Genomic DNA, 21,376 nt, shown 5'->3' with positions numbered 1-21,376 from the left:
CTGAACGACCAGCAAGCTCCAGTGCTGGACACCACATGCCAAACAACTAGCAAGACAGGAACACAACTCCACCCATTAGCAGAGAGACTGCCTAAAATTATACTACGTTCACAGACACCCCAAAACACACCACTAGACGCGGTCCTGCCCACCAGAAAGACAAGATCCAGCCTTATCCATCAGAACACAGGCACCAGTCTCCTCCAACAGGAAGCCTACACAACCCACTGAACCAGCCTTACCCACTGAGGCCAGACACCAAAAATGGGAACTACAAACCTGCAGCCTGTGAGAAGGAGACCCCAAACACAGTAACTTAAGCAAAATGAGAAGACAAAGAAATGCACAGCAGATGAAGGAGCAAGGTAAAAACCCACCAGAACAAACATGAAGAGGAAATAGGAAATAGGCAGTCTACGTGAAAAAGAATTGAGAGTAATGATATTAAAAGTAAAGATGATCCAAAATATTAGAAATAGAATGGAGAAACTATAAGAAAGGTTAAACAAGGACTTAGAAGAACTAAAGAGCAAACAAACAATGATGAACAACACAGTAAATGAAATTAACAATTCTCTAGAAGAAATCAATAGCAGAATAACTGAGGCAGATGAACGGATAAATGACCTGGAAGATAAAATAATGCAAATAACTACCGCAGAGCAGAATAAAGAAAAAAGAATGAAACGAATTGAGGACAGTCTCAGAGACCTCTAGGACAACATTAAGTGCACCAACATTCGAATTACAGGGGTCCCAGAAGAAGAGAAAAAGAAAGGGACTAAGAAAATATTTGAAGAGTTTATAGTTGAAAACTTCCCTAATATGGGAAAGGAAATAGTCAAGTCCAGGAAGCACAGAGAGTCCCATACAGGATAAATCCAAGGAGAAACACACCAAGACACATATTAATCAAAGTATCAAAAATTAAATACAAAGAAAAAATATTGAAAGCAGCAAGGGAAAAGCAACAAATAACATACAAGGGAATCCCCATAAGGTTAACAGTTGATCTTTCAGCAGAAACTCTACAAGCCAGAAGGGAGTGGCAGGACATGTTTAAAGTGATGAAAGGGAAAAACCTACAACCAAGATTACTCTATCCAGCAAGGATCTCATTCAGATTTGATGGAGAAATTAAAACCTTTACAGACAAGCAAAAGCTGAGAGAGTTCAGCACCACCAAACCAGCTTTACAACAGATGCTAAAGGAACTTCTCTAGGCAGGAAACAGAAGAGAAGGAAAAGACCTACAATAACAAACCCAAAACAATTTTTAAAAAAGGTAATAGGAACATATATATTGATAATTACCTTAAATGTAAATGGATTATATGCTCCCACCAAAAGACATAGACTGGCCGAATGGATATAAAAACAATACCTCTATATTTGCTGTCTACAAGAGACCCACTTCAGACGTAGGGACACACACAGACTGAAAGTGAGGAGTGGAAAAAGATATTCCATGCAAATGTAAATCATAAGAAAGCTGGAGTAGTATTTCTCCTATCAAACAAAATAGACTTTGAAATAAAGACTATTACAAGAGACAAAGAAGAACACTACATAATGATCAAGGGATCAATCCAAGATGAAGATATAACAGTTGTAAATATTTATGCACCCAACATAGGAGCATCTCAATACATAAGGCAAATGCTAACAGCCATAAAAGGGGAAATTGACAGTAACACAATCATAGTAGGGGACTTTAACACCCCACTTTCACCAATGGGCAGTTCATCCAAAATGAAAATAAATAAGGAAACACAAGTTTTAAATTATACATATATATATATATTTTGTGTGTGTGCGTGTGTGGTATGCGGGCCTCTCACTGTTGTGGCCCCTCCCACCACAGAGCACAGGCTCCGGACGCACAGGCCCAGTGGCCATGGCTCACAGGCCCAGCCGCTTCACGGCATGTGGGATCCTCCCAAACTGGGCACGAACCTGTGTCCCCTGCATCAGCAGGTGGACTCCCAGCCACTGTGCCACCAGGGAAGCCCTAAATGATATATTAAACAAGATGGACTTAATTGATATTTATAGATCATTTCATCCAAAAACAACAGAATACACTTTCTTCTCAAGTGCTCATGGAACATTCTCCAGATTGATCACATCTTGGGTCACAAATCAAGCCTTGGTAAATTTAAGAAAATTGAAACCATGTCAGGTACCTTCTGCAACAACAATGCTATGAGACTAGAAATCAATTACAGGAAAGAAATCTGTAAAAAATGCAAACACATGGAGGCTAAACAATATGCTACTAAATAACCAAAAGATCATTGAAGAAATCAAAGAGGAAATAAAAAATACCTAGAAACAAATGACAGTGAAAACGCAATGACCCAAAACCTATGGGATGCAGCAAAAGCACTTCTAAGAGGGAATTTCATAGCAATACAACCTACCTCAAGGAAAAAGAAACATCTCAAATAAACAACCTAATCTTACACCTAAAGTAATTAGAGAAAGAAGAACAAAAAAAACCAAAGTTAGCAGAAGGAAAGAAATCATAAAGATCAGATCAGAAATAAATGAAAAAGAATTGAAGGAAATGATAGCAAAGATCAATAAAACTAAAATCTGGTTCTTTGAGAATATAAACAAAATTGATAAACCATTAGCCAGACTCATCAAGAAAAAAGGGAAGAATACTCAAATCAATAGAACTAGAAATGAAAAAGGAGAAGTAACAACTGACACTGGAGAAATACAAAGGATCATGAGAGATTACTACAAGCAACTCTATGCCAATAAAATGGACAACCTGGAAGAAATAGACAAATTCTTAGAAAAGCACAACCTTCTGAGACTGAACCAGGAAGAAATAGAAAATATAAGACCAATCACAAGCACTGAAATTGAGACTGTGATTGTAAATCTTCCAATAAACAAAAGCCCGGGACCAGATGGCTTCACAGGTGAATTCTGTCAAACATTTAGAGAAGACCTAATACCTATCCTTCTCAAACTCTTCCAAAAAATTGCAGAGGGAGGAACACTCCCAAATTCATTCTACGAGGCCACCATCACCCCGATACCAAAACCTGACAAAGATGTCACAGAAAAAGAAAACTACAAACCAATATCACTGATGAACATAGATGCAAAAATCCTGAACAAAATACTAGCAAACAGAATCCAACAGCACATTAAAAGGATCATACACCATGATCAAGTGGGGTGTATCCCAGAGATGCATGGATTCTTCAATATATGCAAATCAATCAATGTTATAAACCATATTAACAAATTGAAGGATAAAAACATATGATCATCTCAATAGATGCAGAAAAAGCTTTTGACAAAATTCAACCCCCATTTATGATAAAAACCTTCCAGGGAGTAGGCATAGGGGGAACTTACCTCAACATAATAAATGCATATGTGACAAACCCACAGCCAACATCATTCTCAATGGTGAAAAACTGAAACCATTTCCTCTAAGATCAGGAACAAGACAAGGTTGCCACTCTCACCACTGTTATTGAACAGTTTTCAAAGTTTTAGCCACAGCAATCAGAGAAGAAAAAGAAATGAAAGGAATCCAAATCAGAAAAGAAGAAGAAAAACTTTCACTGTTTGCAGATGACATGATACTATACATAGAGAATCCTAAAGATGCTACCAGAAAACCACTAGACGTAATCAATGAATTCGGTAGAGTAGCAGGATACAAAATTAATGCACAGAAATCCCTTGCATCCTTATACACTAATGATGAAAAATCTGGAAGACAAATTAAAGAAACACTCCCATTTACCATTGCAACAAAAACAATAAAATACCTAGGAATAAACCTACCGAAGGAGACAAAAGACCTGTATGCAGAAAAATATAAGCCACTGATGAAAGAAATTAAAGATGATACAAACAGATGGAGAGGTATACCATGTTCTTGGATTGGAAGAATCAACATTGTGAAAATGACTATTCTACTGAAAGCAATCGATGAATTCACGGCAATCTCTGTCAAACTACCAGTGGCATTTTTCACAGAACTAGAACAGAAAATTTCACAATTTGTATGGAAACACAAAAGACCCCGAATAGCCAAAGCAATCTTGAGAAAGAAAAACAGAGCTGGAGAAATCAGCCTCCCTGACTTCAGACTATACTACAAGGCTACAGTAATCAAGACAGTATGGTACTGGCACAAAAACAGAAATATAGATAAATGGAACAGGATAGAAAGCCCAGAGATAAACCCACACACATATGGTCACCTTATCTTTGATAAAGGAGGCAAGAATATACAAGGGAGAAAAGACAACCTCTTCAATAAGTGGTACTGGGAAAAGTGGACAGCTACATGTAAAAGAATGAAATTAGAATACTCCCTAACACCATACACAAAAATAAACTCAAAATGGGTTAAAGACCTAAATATAAGGCCAGACACCATAAAACTCTTAGAGGAACACATAGGCAGAACACTCTATGACATAAATCACAGCAAGATCATTTCTGATCCATCTCCTAGAGAAATGGAAATAAAACCGAAAATAAACAAATGGACCTAATGAAACTTAAAAGCTTTTGCACAGCAAAGGAAACCATAAACAAGATGAAAAGACAACCCTTAGAATGGGAGAAAATATTTGCAAATGAAGCAATTGACAAAGGATAATCTCCAAAATATACAAGCAGGTTATGCAGCTCAATATCAAAAAAAAACACAAACAGTCCACTCCAAAAACTGGCAGGAGACCTAAATAGACATTCTCCAAGGAACATATACAGTTTGCCAACAAACCCATGAAAGGCTGCTCAACATCACTAATCATTAGAGAAATGCAAATCAAAACTACAATGAGGTATCACCTCACACTGGTCAGAATGGCCATCATCAAAAAATCTACAAACATAAATGCTGGAGATGGTGTGGAGAAAAGGGAACCCTCTTGCACCATTGGTGGGGATGTAAATCGATACAGCCACTATGGAGAACAGTGGAGGCCTTAAAAAACTAAAAATAGAACTGTCGTACGACCCAGCAATTCCACTATTGGGCATATACCCTGAGAAAACCATAATTCAAAAGAGTCATGTACCACAATGTTCGTTGGAGCTCTATTTACAATAGCCAGGACATGGAAGAAATCTAAGTGTCCATCGACAGATGAATGGATAAGATAAAGAAGATGTGGCAGATATATACAATGGAATATTACTCTGCCATAAAAAGAAATGAAATTGAGTTATTTGTAGTGAGGTAGATGGACCTAGAGACTGTCATACAGAGTAAAGTAAGTCAGAAAGAGAAAAACAAATACTATATGATAGCACATATATGTGGAATCTAAAAATAAAAATGGTTCTGAAGAACCTCAGACAGGAATAAAGATGCAGATGTAGAGAATGGACTTGAGGCCATGGGGAGGGGGAAGGGTAAGCTGGGACGAAGTGAGAGAGTGGCATGGACATATATACACTACCAGATGTAAAATAGCTATTGGGAAGCAGGTGCATAGCATGGGCAGATCAGCTCAGTGCTTTGTGTCCACCTAGAGGGGTGGCATAAGGAGGGTGGCAGGGAGATGCAAGAGGAGGGGGTATGGGGATATATGTATATATATAGCTGATTCACTTTGTTATACAGCAGAAACTAACACACCATTGTAAAGCAATTATACTCCAATGAAAGGTTATTGGGGGGCTTTCCTGGTGGTTCAGTGGTTAAGACTTTGCCTTCCAATGCAGGCAGGTGTAGGTTCGATCCCTGGTCAGAGAGCTAAGATTTCACATGCCTTGGGGCCAAAAAAAAGGAAATTTAAAACAGAAGCAATATTGTAACAAATTCAATAAAGACTTTAAAAATGGTCCACATCAAACCAAAAAAAAACTTTAAAAAAATAAATTAAAAAAACAAGTAATTGGGAATGAGAAAATTGTCTGCTAATGTATCCAGAATTGAAAAGTACCTTTACTTTTCTTTATTCAGCAGTTACCTCATTCAAGGATATGTCTGTTTTTACCCTATGATTATTTATGCCTTTCAGGAGAACCATTATCATTTAACCTAAATACATTTGTATTTCCTTTTCAAGGTGAGGACCAAGGATCATGTATTTGATAATGTTGGCCACCTTATCAGATACCACATGGAGAATAGTTTGCCAATCATCTCTTCTGGAAGCGAAGTAAGCCTTAAACAACCAGTGAGAAAAGATAATAATCCAGTACTTTTGCATTCCAACAAATAACAGTATGGAAGTCCCATCACACTGATACTTCAGGAAAGTCCATTTTGTATTAGGACACAAAGATAATTCATACTTGGTTTCTAGATAAATTAGAGCACAAACTGTGAAGTGTATCTTTCTGAGACCATCATGGAATAGGTCCTTTATAAAACAAAGAACTAACAAAAATTGATCTTCAGAAAGTGAAAATCAGAAAAGGGGAAGAGGATGGGTCCCTTTGAAAAGAAAGTATACATATGCACGGATGTCACTTTTTAAGGCCATATTGCATTGATAACAAGCTAAAAAAAGCACAATTAAAATTTCACGTGCTGAAGACAACTTGAATGAACTGCTGGGGCAGTGGTATGTGCCTTTCAACTTGATAATTTGGGGACATTTTCATATTGGGGAGATTAGTTCTAAATATCTTCATATTCTATAACTATAGAACCATTTGCCAAAAAAATTTTTCCTTGTTATAAAAATAAGAAGCCATTTGTTTAACAGTTATTGACTTTATTACATTTTCTGTTTGGTAACACTTTCACCTCAGTGTTAAAATAAATTTGACATTGAATTTGGACTGTGTCTATACCAGTGGAATCAAATCAAGGGCCACTGAAAGCATTGATCGTTTTCATTGGCCTGTCCCATTTGATGTTTAAAGGGTTGGAGCCCAAATTCTTTGGCCTAGTATTTCTCAATCTTTGCTATTTGGACTGTTTGTACACAACTTATGACAAACTAAAGAAGCCAAATCTATGTCATTTCTGATTTCATCGTATTTCTCCCTCCTTCCCTCTCCCCCTCACCCTTCCCCCCAAAAAAGAACTCATGAGTGCATGGATTTAAAAGATGGCAAACAAACCAGTGTTCTTCATATTCAATCTCTAAATTGGTCCCATTCTTATTTAAAGTACCGAATTTATTTTAAAGTATGGGGAAATATCCCCTTGATTGGTGGTGACTGAATCATAGGCCCTCATCTACAGGTATCCTTAGCACCTTTTCTAGATATGACCAGACAAAATGTACCGGGGAGAGAACACTGAATGAAACAATTGGAAAGGTTTGACACATGCAGGCACACTTGGTAAACCAATGATGTAATGAAGCGTTGTGTAAGGAAAAGCTCTGGACTGGGCCTCAGTGTTGACCTTGAGCAACTTGCTGAACGTGTCTGGACTCCAGTTTCCTTGTCTATAAAATGAAGGAGCTGGGCTAGGTGAATTCATAGGTCCATTTCATCCCTAACATAATATGAATTTATAAAAGGCAAATTTTTCATTTATTAAGGGTCAGTGTTGATAACCAGTCTGTATAATTAAGCTTGAAACTGCAGCTTTTTCCTTTAGTCTGTGTCTGTACTCATTGAGATCATCATTCAGATAGCAGAGATCTGAAGCCTTTCCGTCAGAAACATTGAAACTTTGGAAAAATATAAGTGATGGTAGTAGAAGTAGATTTGGTTATTTTGAGTGGCAGAAAATGGCTTCAGTCTCAGCCCTCTACCTGCCTTTGCATGTAGAGATATGGCCATTATTTTAGAGTTGTTTTTTTTTTTAATCTTGAGTTATCTGGACAATTGCCTTAATTCCACTTCACTTTGGATGTGTAGATACAACTTAATCTTTGTAATTGTGAAATGTTTGCTAAGTTTTAAGTAAAATATGAGAAACTTCTTTCACATAGAAATCATCAGAAACCAAGCACACTGAACTCTAATATTTTTATGTGAAGGTTATGCTTTTATTTTACTTTTACTGCCATTGGCTTCTTAGATAGGTTTGTTTCCTTTTATACAACTAGGAAATAATGTATTTTTCCTCAATTTTGCATACACCGTAGTTCTTGATTATTTGTCCTCGTAAAGGGGATGAGCATGAGTGTAAATCAGCGAAGTTTATGGGTGATCTAAGTATCTTAACAGAGACAGAGCAGGGCTGTGGTCTCATTCTGGTTGAGCAGAGTGATGACTGGGTGGCCAGAAGAAGTTCTTGATAGAAGCTGATGCAAAGAGTATAGCTGGCGTGAGCAGGACACGTAGATGGTCAGTGTTTGACTGTAACGGTGTGGTAGTTGGATGAACAAACACCACACTTGCAACAACGGGCACAGTTAAAGGGAAACAACAAATGAAGTGTTTGCCTGCATGCTCTTTTAATGTCACATCCTTATCTTCATCTGTCTTAAGGTGGAAATCCATTTGCGTATAAATACCTGTAAACAACTTCAAAAAAAAATAAATGATTATTGCTTTGTGACCACTGACAGTATATGTCTGATGTTTGGGATTTGGAAAATTTATCGTTTGTAGGATGCATCAGGGTCCTGACATGAAACAGCTGGCTCACTTAAATTGGGTGACTAGAGGAGAGTTTAATAAAGGGTCTATTGACAAAGGTGTGGGTGAAGTATGGGGAAGCCACAAGGGAGGATGCAGTGCTCTTCAGCCAGTGAATGAGTAGGGAAGGGAGCAGTGATGGAATCTGGAGGGAGAGCTGTGTGAAAGGGCTGCCTTTTAGGAGCTGTGGCCTACAGAGGAGGCCCTTCACCAGCCCTGTGAACTCCACTGGGAGGAGGCTAAGGGGCATTATACTCAGTGGATGAAGGGTAGCCTTTCAGCAAATGATGCTGGAGCAATGGTACATCTGTAGGCAAAAGAATGAACCTCACACTTTATGTAAACATTAGCTCAAATGGATTATGGACTTAAATGTGAAATGTAAAACTGTGATAACTTTTAGGAAAGAACAACGTAGAGGAAAGTCTTCAGGATATAAGGCAAGGCAAAGAGTCCTTAGACATGATCTGTTAAAGGAAAAACTGGTATGTTGTACTTCATCAAAAGTACACATTTTTGGGAATTCCTGGTGGTCCAGTGGTTAGGACTTTGCACTCGTACTGCCGAGGGCCTGGGTTTAATCCTTGGTCGGGGAACAAGCCAAAAAAAAATAGAAAAAAAATTACAAATTTTTGATCTGTGAAAGCTCTGATAAGAGGATGAAGGACAAGTTGTGGACTGGGAGGAAATATTTGCAAACCGAACGTCTAGAATAAATAAAAAGCTCTTAAAACTCAACATAAAAATTCTCCTTAGAAAATGGGCAAAAAACATGTATAGACATTTCACCGAAGGTATACAGATGGCAAAAAGCAGGTGAAAATATATTCAACATCATTAGCCAGTAGGGAAATGCAAATTAAAACCACAATGAGCTATTACTACACACAGAACGAGTAAATTAAAAATAACGACAACACTAAATGTTGGCTAGGATGAGAAGAAAGAAGATCACACATACATTCCTGGGGAGAATGTAAAATAGTGCAGCCAGTCGAAGAGCAGTTTGGTAGTTTATTTAAAAAGTAAACATGCAACTTACATTCAACCCAACAATTGTATTCCTGTGCATTGATCACAGAGAAATAAAAATTTACATTCACACAAAAACTTGTACAGGAATGTTTATAGTAGCACTGTTTGTAATGACCTAAAACTGGAAAATTCTCCAATGTTCCTTTGGTGTGTGAATGTTACACAAACTGTGGTACATCCATACCATGGAATACTACTCAGCAGTAAAAAAGGATGAGATGATGAGATGCTGATACAACCACTTAGATGATCTTCAGAGAATTATGCAGAGCAAAAACAAGCTAATCCCAAAAGGTTATGTACCCTAAAACTACATTTATATAACATTCTTGAAATGTTGTTTCTATAAAATTATTGAAATTGAGAACAGATTAAGGAATGAGTCAATAGGAGAGAGGGAAGTGAGTACAGTTGTAAAAGAGCAACATGAGGGATCCTTGTGTGATTGAATTGTTTTGAATCTTGACCGTATCAATGTGGATATCTTGGTTGTGTTATTGTACTACAGTTTTGTGAGGTGTTATCATTGGTGGAAGCTGGATAAAGCTTACAGGAGATGTCCCTGTATTATTTCTTGCAATCACATGTGAATCTACAATTTTCTCAAAATAAAAAGTTTACTTTAAAAAAAGTTGGGGGGTAAAAGTTAGATATGGCAAGAGATTTTGAGAAGATTGCCACTTTAACCCTTGGCAGATTCACTGAATATACTAAATCCACCGAACATGGTGGTTGGCTCATCTTCGTAGTCCCAGGTTCCATCCTTCTAGGACTAGGAGGGGTCATTTGGCTGAGCTGCATGAGAACACATCCATTACCTACTCAAATGTAAATGTTTGATGGCATCTCCAAAGATACATTGATAAGATCAAAGGATGGCAAACATAGACGGTCAGCTCTGTCCAGACCCCCTCAGATCCGTTGAGCCATTTCTGTGTGTTTTGCTCCTAACTGCCTGCACAGGTGACTGTTGATCTAAGGACAACCTCAGGCTAGGGGAGCTGCTTTGGGTTACCAAGAGCCAGAAGAGCCCATGGACTTCCTCTTCTCCTTCGCTGGTGCAGGAGCAGGAAGGCTTAGCCAATTGCCCCATCCTGATTACACTCCAGAGCTCCCTGTAGGGTCAGGTTGGGGCCAGCACTTCTCCTGAAAACATATCCCTGCCTGGCTGCTTCCCCTTCCCTGTCCAGCTTCCTCACTCCCTAACAGCTTTCTCAGGGAAGCCCTTCCTTAGTAAATCACTTGCACTCAAATTTTCATCCCAAAGTTCACTTCTGGGAATCTGACCAAAGATAGAAGAATATCAAATAACTTTAAACATGTATCCCATTACTGGACAATAATATCTAAGTGTTCAAATACATTAACATTTTAAATAAATCCTATAATTTCTTATAAATGGTATCATTATGTTGTATTTTGTTAATATCCATTGAATATGTTATGTAAGCATATAAAGTACACACCAATTTTATAATCTTGTCTTGGTACTTCTTTCTTTCCTTTTTAATCTATTGTTTCAAGAAGCAGAAGCAGAGTGTGGCATCTGGGAGGGTCTGCACTCCACGTTCAAATATAATTTTTGCAGCTTTGGATCTTTATCAAATGGTCATCATCACTTTTCTAATAGCTTTTACTGGTTTTCTGATTAAAAACCTTGATGCTATGGAAACTCGTAAGCATTAAATCCAGGCAATTGGCTCTCACACTTTTGGCCGGAGAGCACTGAAGAGGCAAAAGACTGTCGTCCCACATACCCTTCATCCCCCAACCCCTTCTTTTTCTTGTCGTGAAAAATATGACGCAGTGACAATAAAGAACTAGAGAGGAAAAACAGGAATTATTTACTCACTTTTAGGGGAGGAATATGATACTGTTCCTATGATTTTATATTGCAAAATACTGCCCTATACTTTTTTCAAAAAATGAGTAATTTTATCACTTGCCTTGATAATACATTGTTAGTTATTTAAATAGAATAAATTAATAGCCAACACATTTCAATAAAGTATAAGCAAATTTCAGAGGAATTATAAATTGATTTTAGTAATAGATTACTAGTGACAAAAATTGAACCTCAACTTGGATATTAAAGTCAAGTTATAGGAAAAGTGTAAATTAATATATTAAAGCAGTTAACACTACGTGCAGTTAGGGTAACCAAACTCACAACAAACTTAATTGGTATCGATGGTGCCAAGCAAAGCTAGTTTATAATTAAGAAGCAGGAACAACAGGTCTTAAAAACCATGACTTCCTGGGAACGGTGCTATTAACATCCCTCTCCCCAAAGTGGGAATTTCAGTTATCTTCAAGTGTACATGAGCAAGAACTTTACAATGTTGCACATAGAAATGATGAATAATCCTTCTTGGTAAACTTAAATAATGTGTTGATTTTAATTTACAAATATTAAACATTAGTAGCCCCTAACATCTTACTTGGTAGATTCCTATTAGGTAAACTTCAGCTGTATATAAAAATAAAAACCTATAAAATAGCAAGTTATTTTCCCATGATAACTGGAGAAACGACTTGTGTGTTTGTGTCATGTAATGACCCATCAGGAATATCCTTAAGGTCCATCAGTGGGCCATGGATCATGTTTGGAGAATCACTGGTCTAGACTTTTCAAGTATAATCTGTCACAAATGCATCTTAGTCATTCTGAAGAACGGAAACCCACCTGTATTAATTTCCTAGGGCTGCCTCAACAAAGTACCACAAACTAGCTTAAAACAGCAGAATTTTATTCTCTCACAGTTCTGGAGGCTAGAAGTCTGAAAATAACGAGTTGATAGGACCATGCTTCCTCAGAATGCTCTAGGGAAGAATCCCTTGCCAGTTTCTGGTGGCCCTGGATGTTCCTTGGCTTGAGCAATGTAACTCCAGTTTGTTCCTCTGTCTCCACGTGGCTGTCTTCTCCTTGCGTGTCTTTCTGTGTCCTTTCCTCTTCTTTTAAGGACACCAGTCATTAGATTTTAGAGCCCATCCTCATCCAATATGACCTCATATTAAGTAATTACATTTGCAAAGATTTATTTCCAAATAAAGTCACATTCTGAGTTCTGGGTGGACATGAAATTTGGGGGAACGCTATTCAACCCCTTACAAGCTTATTCAAGTAAAAAGATGTTTTAAAGTTCAGATTATCACAGAACCAAGGGAAAGATGAACTGTCAAGCTTCATAAAGCACAGGAACCAGGCAGATCCATGGCTTTGAGTGGCAGAAGTTCATGATCGTCAGTCTGTGTTCCACCATATACATGACACAGCTATGGAAGAAGCATATTTCCCATAAAATACAGAAAATGTAATAAAAATCTGCTTCTGTAGGGTTACCACTTGACCCAGTTTCATGGAGTCATTTCTGTTATCTGGGAAGGGAATATGATTGGCTCAACTTGGGTCTGGTGCTCACCTTTGACCCAATCAGGTATGGCCAGGTCTTGGAGTGGTGGGGAGGTGATGGTTGTGAGGTCATAGTGGCTGAGGGCAGGTGTAGATTCTGTGATAAGTAGCTTAATCAGGGAAGGCATTTTGACCCACACGTCAATATTAAGCCCCTAGAACAGTGCTTGGTACAAAGTAGATGCTCAAAAAATACTATTGAATATACAACAAATAATGGTTTGATATTCCTCAAATAACACTGTTAAATAGTGTTTCTACATTTTTAAAGCTCTTTCACACAATCTTATTTCATCCTTTTTACAATCCTGCAAAGCAGTTATTATCACTCCTATTTTCAAATAAGACTTTGCTCCACAGAAGGATTAAATAAATTGTGGACAAAAGCTAGTAGGTAGGAGAGCTGGAACTTGAACTCAGAACTTCTTTAAGTTCAGTGCTTTTTTGAGGATGGCACTGTTTATTACAGGATAGCATTGCTTTGACCTGATAGCTCTGACACCAAAGAGAAGGTAGGAAAAGGAAGGAATGAGGGCTTAGCTGCACCTTTATAAATGATCTGAATGGGAGGGACCACATCTCAACAACAGGCATTTCCCCTTGAAATGTAAATGAGTCTGGTAGAGATAGCCTCTTCCAGCTCACAGGTATGTCAAAAATGCAGGATAGGGCTTCCCTGGTGGCGCAGTGGTTGGGAGTCCGCCTGCCGATGCGGGGGACGCGGGTTCGTGCCCTGGTCCGGAGGATCCAGCGTGCCGCGGAGCGTCTGGGCCCGTGAGCCGTGGCCGCTGGGCCTGCGCGTCCGGAGACTGTGCTCCGCGGCGGGAGAGGCCGCGGCGGTGGGAGGCCCTCGTACCGCAAAAAAAAAAAAAAAAAAAAAAAAAAAAAAAAAAAATGCAGGATCAACACTGACCCAACATTCTACAAATAATCTTTCCAGCATTCAACGTCATTGGCAGTTTTTCTCTCTTTTTCCGCATTTGTCTTTATTACCCCAGGATGCCTCTGTGTGCTTGTGTTTCTCTGGATGTAAGTTCATTCCTTGTGCGATACCATACCTTACCTCTGTAGCATGCCTTTCCCATCCCTCCAGGCTTCAAGCTCTTCTATTGGCTATCTTGTCCCAGCCTACTTCTCCAGTCTTACCTCTAAATACAAGAATCCTTTACTTTTGCTGATCTGCCCTTCATAGTGCAATCACTCTTGCTAATCACTGTAAAATGGGATCCTAATACCTGTACTAGCCCCTCACAGGATTGTTGTGAGGAAAAGTGAGCTAGTGTCTGTGAAAAAACTTACCAATGTCTAAAGCACTATGTAAGGGATTATAAACACTGTCTCCTCATGTGCTTTCCTGCCTTAACATCTTTTGTTTTTTTTTTTTTTCATCTCTCTAATAAACAGTCGTTTGTGGGCAGGGATCATTTAGCTTTCTTGCTGTAGCATTTCATCTTAACCCTTAGCACAGGACACTACAAGCAGCTTGCTGATGGCCTGCAGTGAGAGTGGAAAGCCCATAAGACTAGTTCTCACTAACAGACACCTTGGCTCAGATTTCAACAACTGCCATTTACCTGAATGCCTTTTATTTGCTTTTTCTGGCACAAAGAGCTTTCATTTTATTTGTTCGTTCATTCATTTACTCATATATCAAGTTTGTTTTGAGTGCCTACCAGGGGCCACAAAGCAAAGTAAGTGCCTGAAGATATTGACGTTGGCCTGAGTGAAACATTCACACAGCAACTAGTTATATAGTAGGTAACAAGGATTATAATAAGATATGTACACTGTGTCCAAAGGGGGGAAAGATCATTTCTACCAAGGGAGGGAGGTGTGTGTCATGAAAGGCTTCAGAGGAGGTGCTCATCTATCTTGAAGACTGAGTAGCTGGGGAAGTTAAGTGGGGCAATCAATACAGGTGAAAGAAATAGCTTGAGCAAAACAAAAGCACTCTGGGAACCACGGGCAGCTGGGTCAGATTTCACTCATCTGTTGCTATGGATTGAGTACCTAATGTGTGCCAGACCCTTATGCTTAGTGGATGAGGTTATAGGGGTCAGTGTAGGGGTGGGATGATGAGGTAGCAAATGAAAGCTAGCCAGATTGTAAACAACCTTTAACAACACTTTTACTCCATACTAGTATATATGGGAAAGAGTTAAAAGGATGTGTGAACCTACTACTACCAACTCCTTGATATTCACTGGAACCCTTTTACCCCAGGAAGGTAGATACAATAATTGACTTTACCGCAGACTGAGCAGCTCTGTCCTAAAGGACAGGTTAACATATACCAGAGTGACAGGAACATTCGCACTCGAGGAAATTCAAGTAGTGAATAAACATTTAGAGAAAGTGTCATCTCATCAGTAATTATAGAAACACATTCAAACAAGGCGGGACCTAGTAAGCAAGAAGACAAAGTGAAACGACCTCTAAGGCTGTTAAGGTGATGGGGAAGCAGGCAGCTTAGAGAATCAAAAGGGCAAATACAAAAACAGGCAAGGTGGGTTCGCTGGGGAAAGTGAGGGATCCGGTGCGCTGCAGCTGAGAACGGGGATTTAGGAGGGGAGAGCGCAGGGGGCACGAGTCACTGCCCGAGGTGCTGAGGGGAGGGGCAAGGGGTTCGGGCAAAACCGGTTCATCCTAGGAAAGAGCTGGAGGCCAGGTGCTTGGGCGTCTCTATGCAACCAATACGCCCGCCCCCTCTAGAGTCAACCCTTCCGTAATTGGCTCACGGATCCACCAGTGGGCACACAGGAGGAACTTCCCGCCACCTCTGGCGCTCGCTTTTAAACAGCCGTGTAGTATTTGCAACTGCAGGCGGACTTCTCAACCTAGCTTGAGAAAGGCGGAGACTTCCGTCTCTACGCCCTGCCCCAAGCCGGCATGGCCCCGCCCACCAGGCCCGCTTCTAGCCAGCGATTGAAGGAGTCGGCTGCTTCTCAATGGTCTCGGGGCTCCGTGGGTTCAGTTGTGACTAGCACGGAGCTAGCGGGTTAGAGCCCGGGCGAGGGGTTTGCTAGAAGTTGGCTTTCGGCGGGAGCTAGGGTGTCTCCGCGGTGACAGCATCCGTGGCCTCCGGTGAGTTTCGCTTCTTGGCCGGGCTTGGGGCTGGGATAGGAGGAGGTGCGGTGTCCTTGGGATTCTGGCTGAGGCTTCCCGGAGGACTGACCCGTCCCCTCCCCAAATCTCGCGGTGGTGGACTGCTTGCGGGTGGCGGAGCTCCACCTTTGACTTTGAAGTGTCATCCAGACCCCAAGACCTACTTAGAAGTGACGTCTGGGAAGTTCTCCTCGCCTCCTCCAGGCTGCTAGGTTAGCGCTGAGACCCGACCCTGGGGACCCCCGCCGTGGTCACCCTGGCGCCGTGCCAGGCTCACAGTGGGTGCTCTGTACACGTGTGTTGACCGAGTGCATGTGACGCTGGCAGCCCAAGCCAGCAGCCCCAGGCCTCCTGGGCTCCGTGCAGCTTGGGTCTCGCGGTGCCCGTTTGCTGTTCCATAGTTGACGCCAAACGGAGTTCCTTGGTAGGGCCCTGGGTTTATCCTCGTTCAACCTGTGGTTGCCTGCTTGCTGCATCCTCTGGGCACCCTGAATGTATTTGTCCAAGCTGCTGTTATTAGCACTGATCACAGATTATTGTCATCCTTTGTTTTTATGTGTGTTTCTTTCCCTTCACCAAATCCTGATGAATTTTGTAATCTTGAACAGTGCTTGGCAAGTAATTGTTGAATGAATAAATAGGCCTCCTAAGCTTGGTATTGCAAGTCTGAAACAGGCTAGTGTGCTCTGGCTATTTCCATTATAGAAAGGAAGTTAGCATGTAAGCAAGTAAGTAGAATTTCCTAACTCTCAGGGCACTTAAAGACCCTTTTGTAGCACTCAACCTTTTCTATCTTACAGTCATGAACTTGAGTGTGATTTAACCTGAATTTCGCTATATCCTTCACAATGCATGACAATTTATATGCACCTACTAGATGTGAATGCACTCAACTAAATGAGAGACTGAAACTGAAGCTATAAGAAATATAGCCTGAAAGTGCCAAAGAATGACTGATTTAATGGGGGGAGGGCATCTTGAAGAAAGTGGCATTTTCATCCCAGAAAAGATTGCAGTATTTGAAGGAAAGTTTCCCACACACTGCATATTCACCTTTTCTCAGATATACTGAATGCTGTTTATTCCTTTAACCTCTTTTGTAGCTGGCAGACTTCTATTCATGAGTAACATGTCATGATAAAAACAAAACTAAGATGTATTGATTAGTACACAGTGCTAAGTGCTTCATGTACATTAATCTTGTGAATCCTCATAACCAATCTTTGACGTAGGTACTGTTTTTTACCCCCATTTTATTAATGAGGAAATGGAAACAGTTGTGCAAGTTTGCACAGCTGTTAAGCAGGAGAGCCAGAACTGGGCCCAGGTTGTCTGAATGAGTGCCCTCATTCTTAACCACTTAACAGCCATATTGTGTCCTTTAAGATCTATTTCTAAAGTCTTTCTGTGAAACTTCTTTCAGCCTTCTTTTCTTCTTAGCATAGTTAATTTGTACTTTGTACTTTCCTCTATTACAGAATGTATTACAAGGTATCATTTAACTATTAATTCATATCATTGTTTCCCTAAGGGACTGTAAGCTTCCCATGGCTGGTAGCATGTCTTAGATACATCTAGGCTATAACCTAGCCCACAGTAGGTGCTCAGTAAAATTTTTATTAAAATAATAAATCTGTAGAGAGCAACATGAATGTATTATATTCATTCAACAAATATTAGTTGTGTGCAAAGGGTGGGGGAGATACATTTTAATTCTGCCCCCAGAGTGCTTATAGACTATTAGATGAGGCAAAAACAATGCTACTTTTGCTTTCTAATGTTTTGTCCAATTAAACACACATTGGTCTTTCTCATTGCAAGGAGGGCAAAGAAAACATAACCAGTGACAACAAAATGAGTAATGAGTGGGACATATGACAGAACATAGCCTTGTAAATAGGTTCAGAAAAAGTTATCTATCTAGGAAGAAAGTATTAATCATCTTGCTATTAAAAAAAATACTGTACACTTATTCTGCATCTTGATTTTTTAAATAGTCAATATATAGAGAGATATTTCATTATTTTTATTAGTGACACAGTATTGCCAAATTTATTCAAAAGTACTTTTACTAGGGCAAATGTTCTTTTTCAATATATTAATATTGATAGTTCTCAAGATGGTTTTCCCAATTCATACTTTCATCAGCAATTCATGAGGATGCCTGTTTCCTATAAAATAGCCACCACTAGGGCTTCCCTGGTGGCCCAGTGGTTAAGAATCCGGCTGCCAATGCAGGAGACACGGGTTCGAGCCCTGGTCCGGGAAGATCCCACATGCTGCGGAGCAACTAAGCCCCTGTGCCACAACTACTGAGGCTGCGCTCTAGAGCCTACGAGCCACAACTACTGAGCCTGCATGCCACAACTACTGACTCCCGTGTGCCTAGAGCCTGTGCTCCGCAACAAGAGAAGCCACAGCAGTAAGCCCGCAAACCATAACGAAGAGTAGCCCCTGCTCACCGCAACTAGAGAAAAGCTTGCGTGCAGCAACAAAGACCCAATGCAGCCAGAAATAAATAAATTTAAAAAAATAGCCACCACTAGCTGTTATCATGTTTTTTAAAAAAATTTAGTGGTTGAGAATCATATTTCATTGTTTAAATGGCACTTTGAATTCTTTGTGAGATTAAGCATCTTTTCAAGTTCATTGAGCATTTGCATTTCTTTTTTTTTAAATGAAATGTATCAGTTGCCCATTTTAAATTGAGTTGTCTTTATCTCATTTCTTTGTGAGAATTGTATATTGGGACTTTCTCTTGTGTTTTGCAAGTCTCATTATTATTTTACCCTTTGATATATATATTTTTATACATAATATTTGACTTGCTAATGATGGTTTTGGCCATGTGTGTATGTTTTTTGTATGTGTGTATGTTTAAGTTTCTGTCAAGTTTTTCCTTTATGGCATCTGGGTTTATTATCTTGCTAGTTTTTTCTTTTTAATTTAAGCAGCCTCTATTATTGTTCTGAATATTATAGTAAAGTCTCTGATAGCAGTAATCAGTAGTGATTAATAAGCAGAAGAAAAGCATTAGCTTTTATTTTAAATTTTAGTTAAATACTAATTACCTTTTTAGTCTCCCTCTTTGTTTTTTAAGCCACAGTAAGTTTATCAAATTTCCCTTAATGCCTGAAATAATTTCTTATGGTCTCTGGTAGTTTGCACTTTTCAGAAGGAAAGCTAATTTGTACCGTTTCCTCCCAGTGGAGAGAGATTTTGTTCTTTCAGATGTTTTCAGATTTCTTCTTTAATGACATGGTTTGGATTTAAAATGCCATTCAAAAAAAAGATATAGTTTTGTCTTTTACATTTTCTTCACTTAAAAATGAAAATAGGGAATTCCCTGGTGGTCCAGTGGTGAAGACTCCGCACTTTCACTGCTAAGGGCCTGGCTTCAATCCCTGGTCTGGGAACTAAGGTCCTGCATGCTGTGCAGCCAAAAAAAGAGAAAACTAGACTTTATTAAAAAAAAAAAAAGAAAATACCTTGTAGAATTCACTGTTCTCTATTTGAGAAAAAGTAGTTCTTTATTTAATATAACTGTATTTAGCAATAAGCTCTTGTAAATCTTAATGTTCTTTTTCAGTATTCAACAGGAATTGATGGCAGATTGGTGAAGTGTTGGGGGAAAAAAAACCCCTCCTTCCTTTTACCTAATAAAAGGGAAATTAACCTAAATTCCCTATTCTGTCTTTAACTATAAAATTCAGGGAAAGGTGAAAAATACCATAAGAATTAGAAGCAGGAAAGATTATTTCTGCCTGGAGAATTCAGGGATGTCTTTAAGGTCCAGCTTAATTACATTTCTTTTAAGGAGACAGCATTACATGGGCTTGTATTTTCATAATCTATAGATTCTATAGACTTGATGTTCACTTGAAGTAGTGAAAAAACCCTAGAGACATGAGCTTGTGTTACTGTTTTTCCATCATCATTTCAGCTACATTGTAGGCTCTTTACCATATTCAGGTATCCATCTTATGCTGGTATACAAGAGATTTCTTGTAGCTGCTGGGTGGAGACAAGGTTTAGAGTCCCCAAGCCTCTCTATTTTACCTCTCAGTGAAGGAGTGCGTGTGTCCCTTCCTCCATGTAGCCTTGGCACAAGAGCAGAAAGGAGCAGGTCTGGTCTAAGAAGCAGAGGCTGGAAGGGTTTAGTTGATGTGAGGAGTCTGAATTCAAAGAATTGAAAGGGATGGGTTGGGTGTAGGGACCAGAGAGGGGCGGGATAAAGAAGGTGGACTGCAAGTTAGAGTTTGGCCTAGAAACAGTCCTTGTAAAACAAACTAAAACTTATGGGGATTTTCAGCATCGAAATTCATATTTGTGTTAATCTGTAATACCATATTTCATCTATTATAATGTGCACATTTTCTTTTCACTTTTGTTTTGTTTTGTTTTTTGCCGCTCCGTGTGGCTTGAAGGATCTTAATTCCCCGACCAGGGATTGAACCCAGGTCACGGCAGTGAAAGCGCCAAGTTCTAACCACTGAAACGCCTGGGAGCTCCCTTCTTTTCACATTTTAACATCTAAGAGGCTGCATTTTAATGATGTGTCATGATTTAATTGGCCACATCTTTTTCTTAGTGGTACAGACGGAACTGTGTCATACCATCAAGGGCACCTTAGAGCTGATGAAGTGGAATATCTTTTGCTATAGAGCTGTTGGCTTACATAAAAGTTTGTGATCTTAGTCCTCTACTGTCAACACGAGGGAGCTAAGTTCTTTATGGTAAAATCTGTTTGGATTGCCAGGTCTATGCTTCTCATTTCACTTCCAGTTTAATGCCATTTTAGAGCTTGAAAAGTGAGTATATGATCTGTGGCCCAGCCTCACATCAAAGTGCATTTCATTGGCATGCACAAGAGTGGACTGAATAGAGGACAGCATTAGGTTGTGTAATTGATGATGCTTGCCTACTTTTTTTTCAGGATTGTTCAGAGTTTTGAAATTCTGGGTAGTGTCAGGATCCCTAAGTCTAATTCAAATCATCGGAGTCTTTTTTCTTATTTTTTTCTTTTTTTTTTTTTTTTTGCGGTACGCGGACCTCTCACTGTTGTGGCCTCTGCCGTTGCGGAGCACAGGCTCCGGACGCACAGACTCAGCGGCCATGGCTCACGGTCCCAGCCGCTCCGCGGCATGTGGGATCCTCTCGGACCAGGGCACGAACCCGTGTCCCGTGCATTGGCAGGCGGACTCTCAACCACTGAGCCACCAGGGAAGCCCATCAGCAGCAGTCTTTTGACTGTAACTACTTGAGAACTCATTTCCT

The 21,376-nt window shown here is 39.7% G+C and overlaps 2 protein-coding genes across 8 annotated transcripts in view; both read left to right on the top strand.

Moving 5' to 3' along the window:
* Positions 1–8,467, top strand: part of SHC4 (SHC adaptor protein 4) — a 130,529-nt gene extending 122,062 nt beyond the window's left edge. For all 4 annotated transcript variants that reach the window (XM_059058592.2, XM_059058591.2, XM_067029216.1 and 1 more), the window contains one exon: positions 6,066–8,467. In XM_059058592.2, the coding sequence (XP_058914575.1) occupies positions 6,066–6,221 (156 nt within the window). In that variant the 3' untranslated portion in view covers positions 6,222–8,467. The remainder of the gene's footprint in view (positions 1–6,065) is intronic.
* Positions 8,468–15,966: 7,499 nt separating this feature from the next.
* Positions 15,967–21,376, top strand: part of CEP152 (centrosomal protein 152) — a 100,732-nt gene continuing 95,322 nt past the window's right edge. For 3 of the 4 annotated variants that reach the window (XM_067030704.1, XM_059058588.2, XM_059058586.2), the window contains exon 1: positions 15,967–16,078. The gene's annotated coding sequence lies outside the window, so the exon portion shown is untranslated. Of the gene's footprint in view, positions 16,079–16,280; positions 16,312–21,376 lie in introns of those variants that run through there. The other variant, XM_067030703.1, reaches the window with a different exon arrangement.

Source organism: Kogia breviceps, chromosome 3, assembly GCF_026419965.1.
Source record: "Kogia breviceps isolate mKogBre1 chromosome 3, mKogBre1 haplotype 1, whole genome shotgun sequence".
Lineage (NCBI taxonomy): Eukaryota > Metazoa > Chordata > Mammalia > Artiodactyla > Physeteridae > Kogia > Kogia breviceps.
This window is presented reverse-complemented; position numbering and strand designations above follow the sequence as displayed.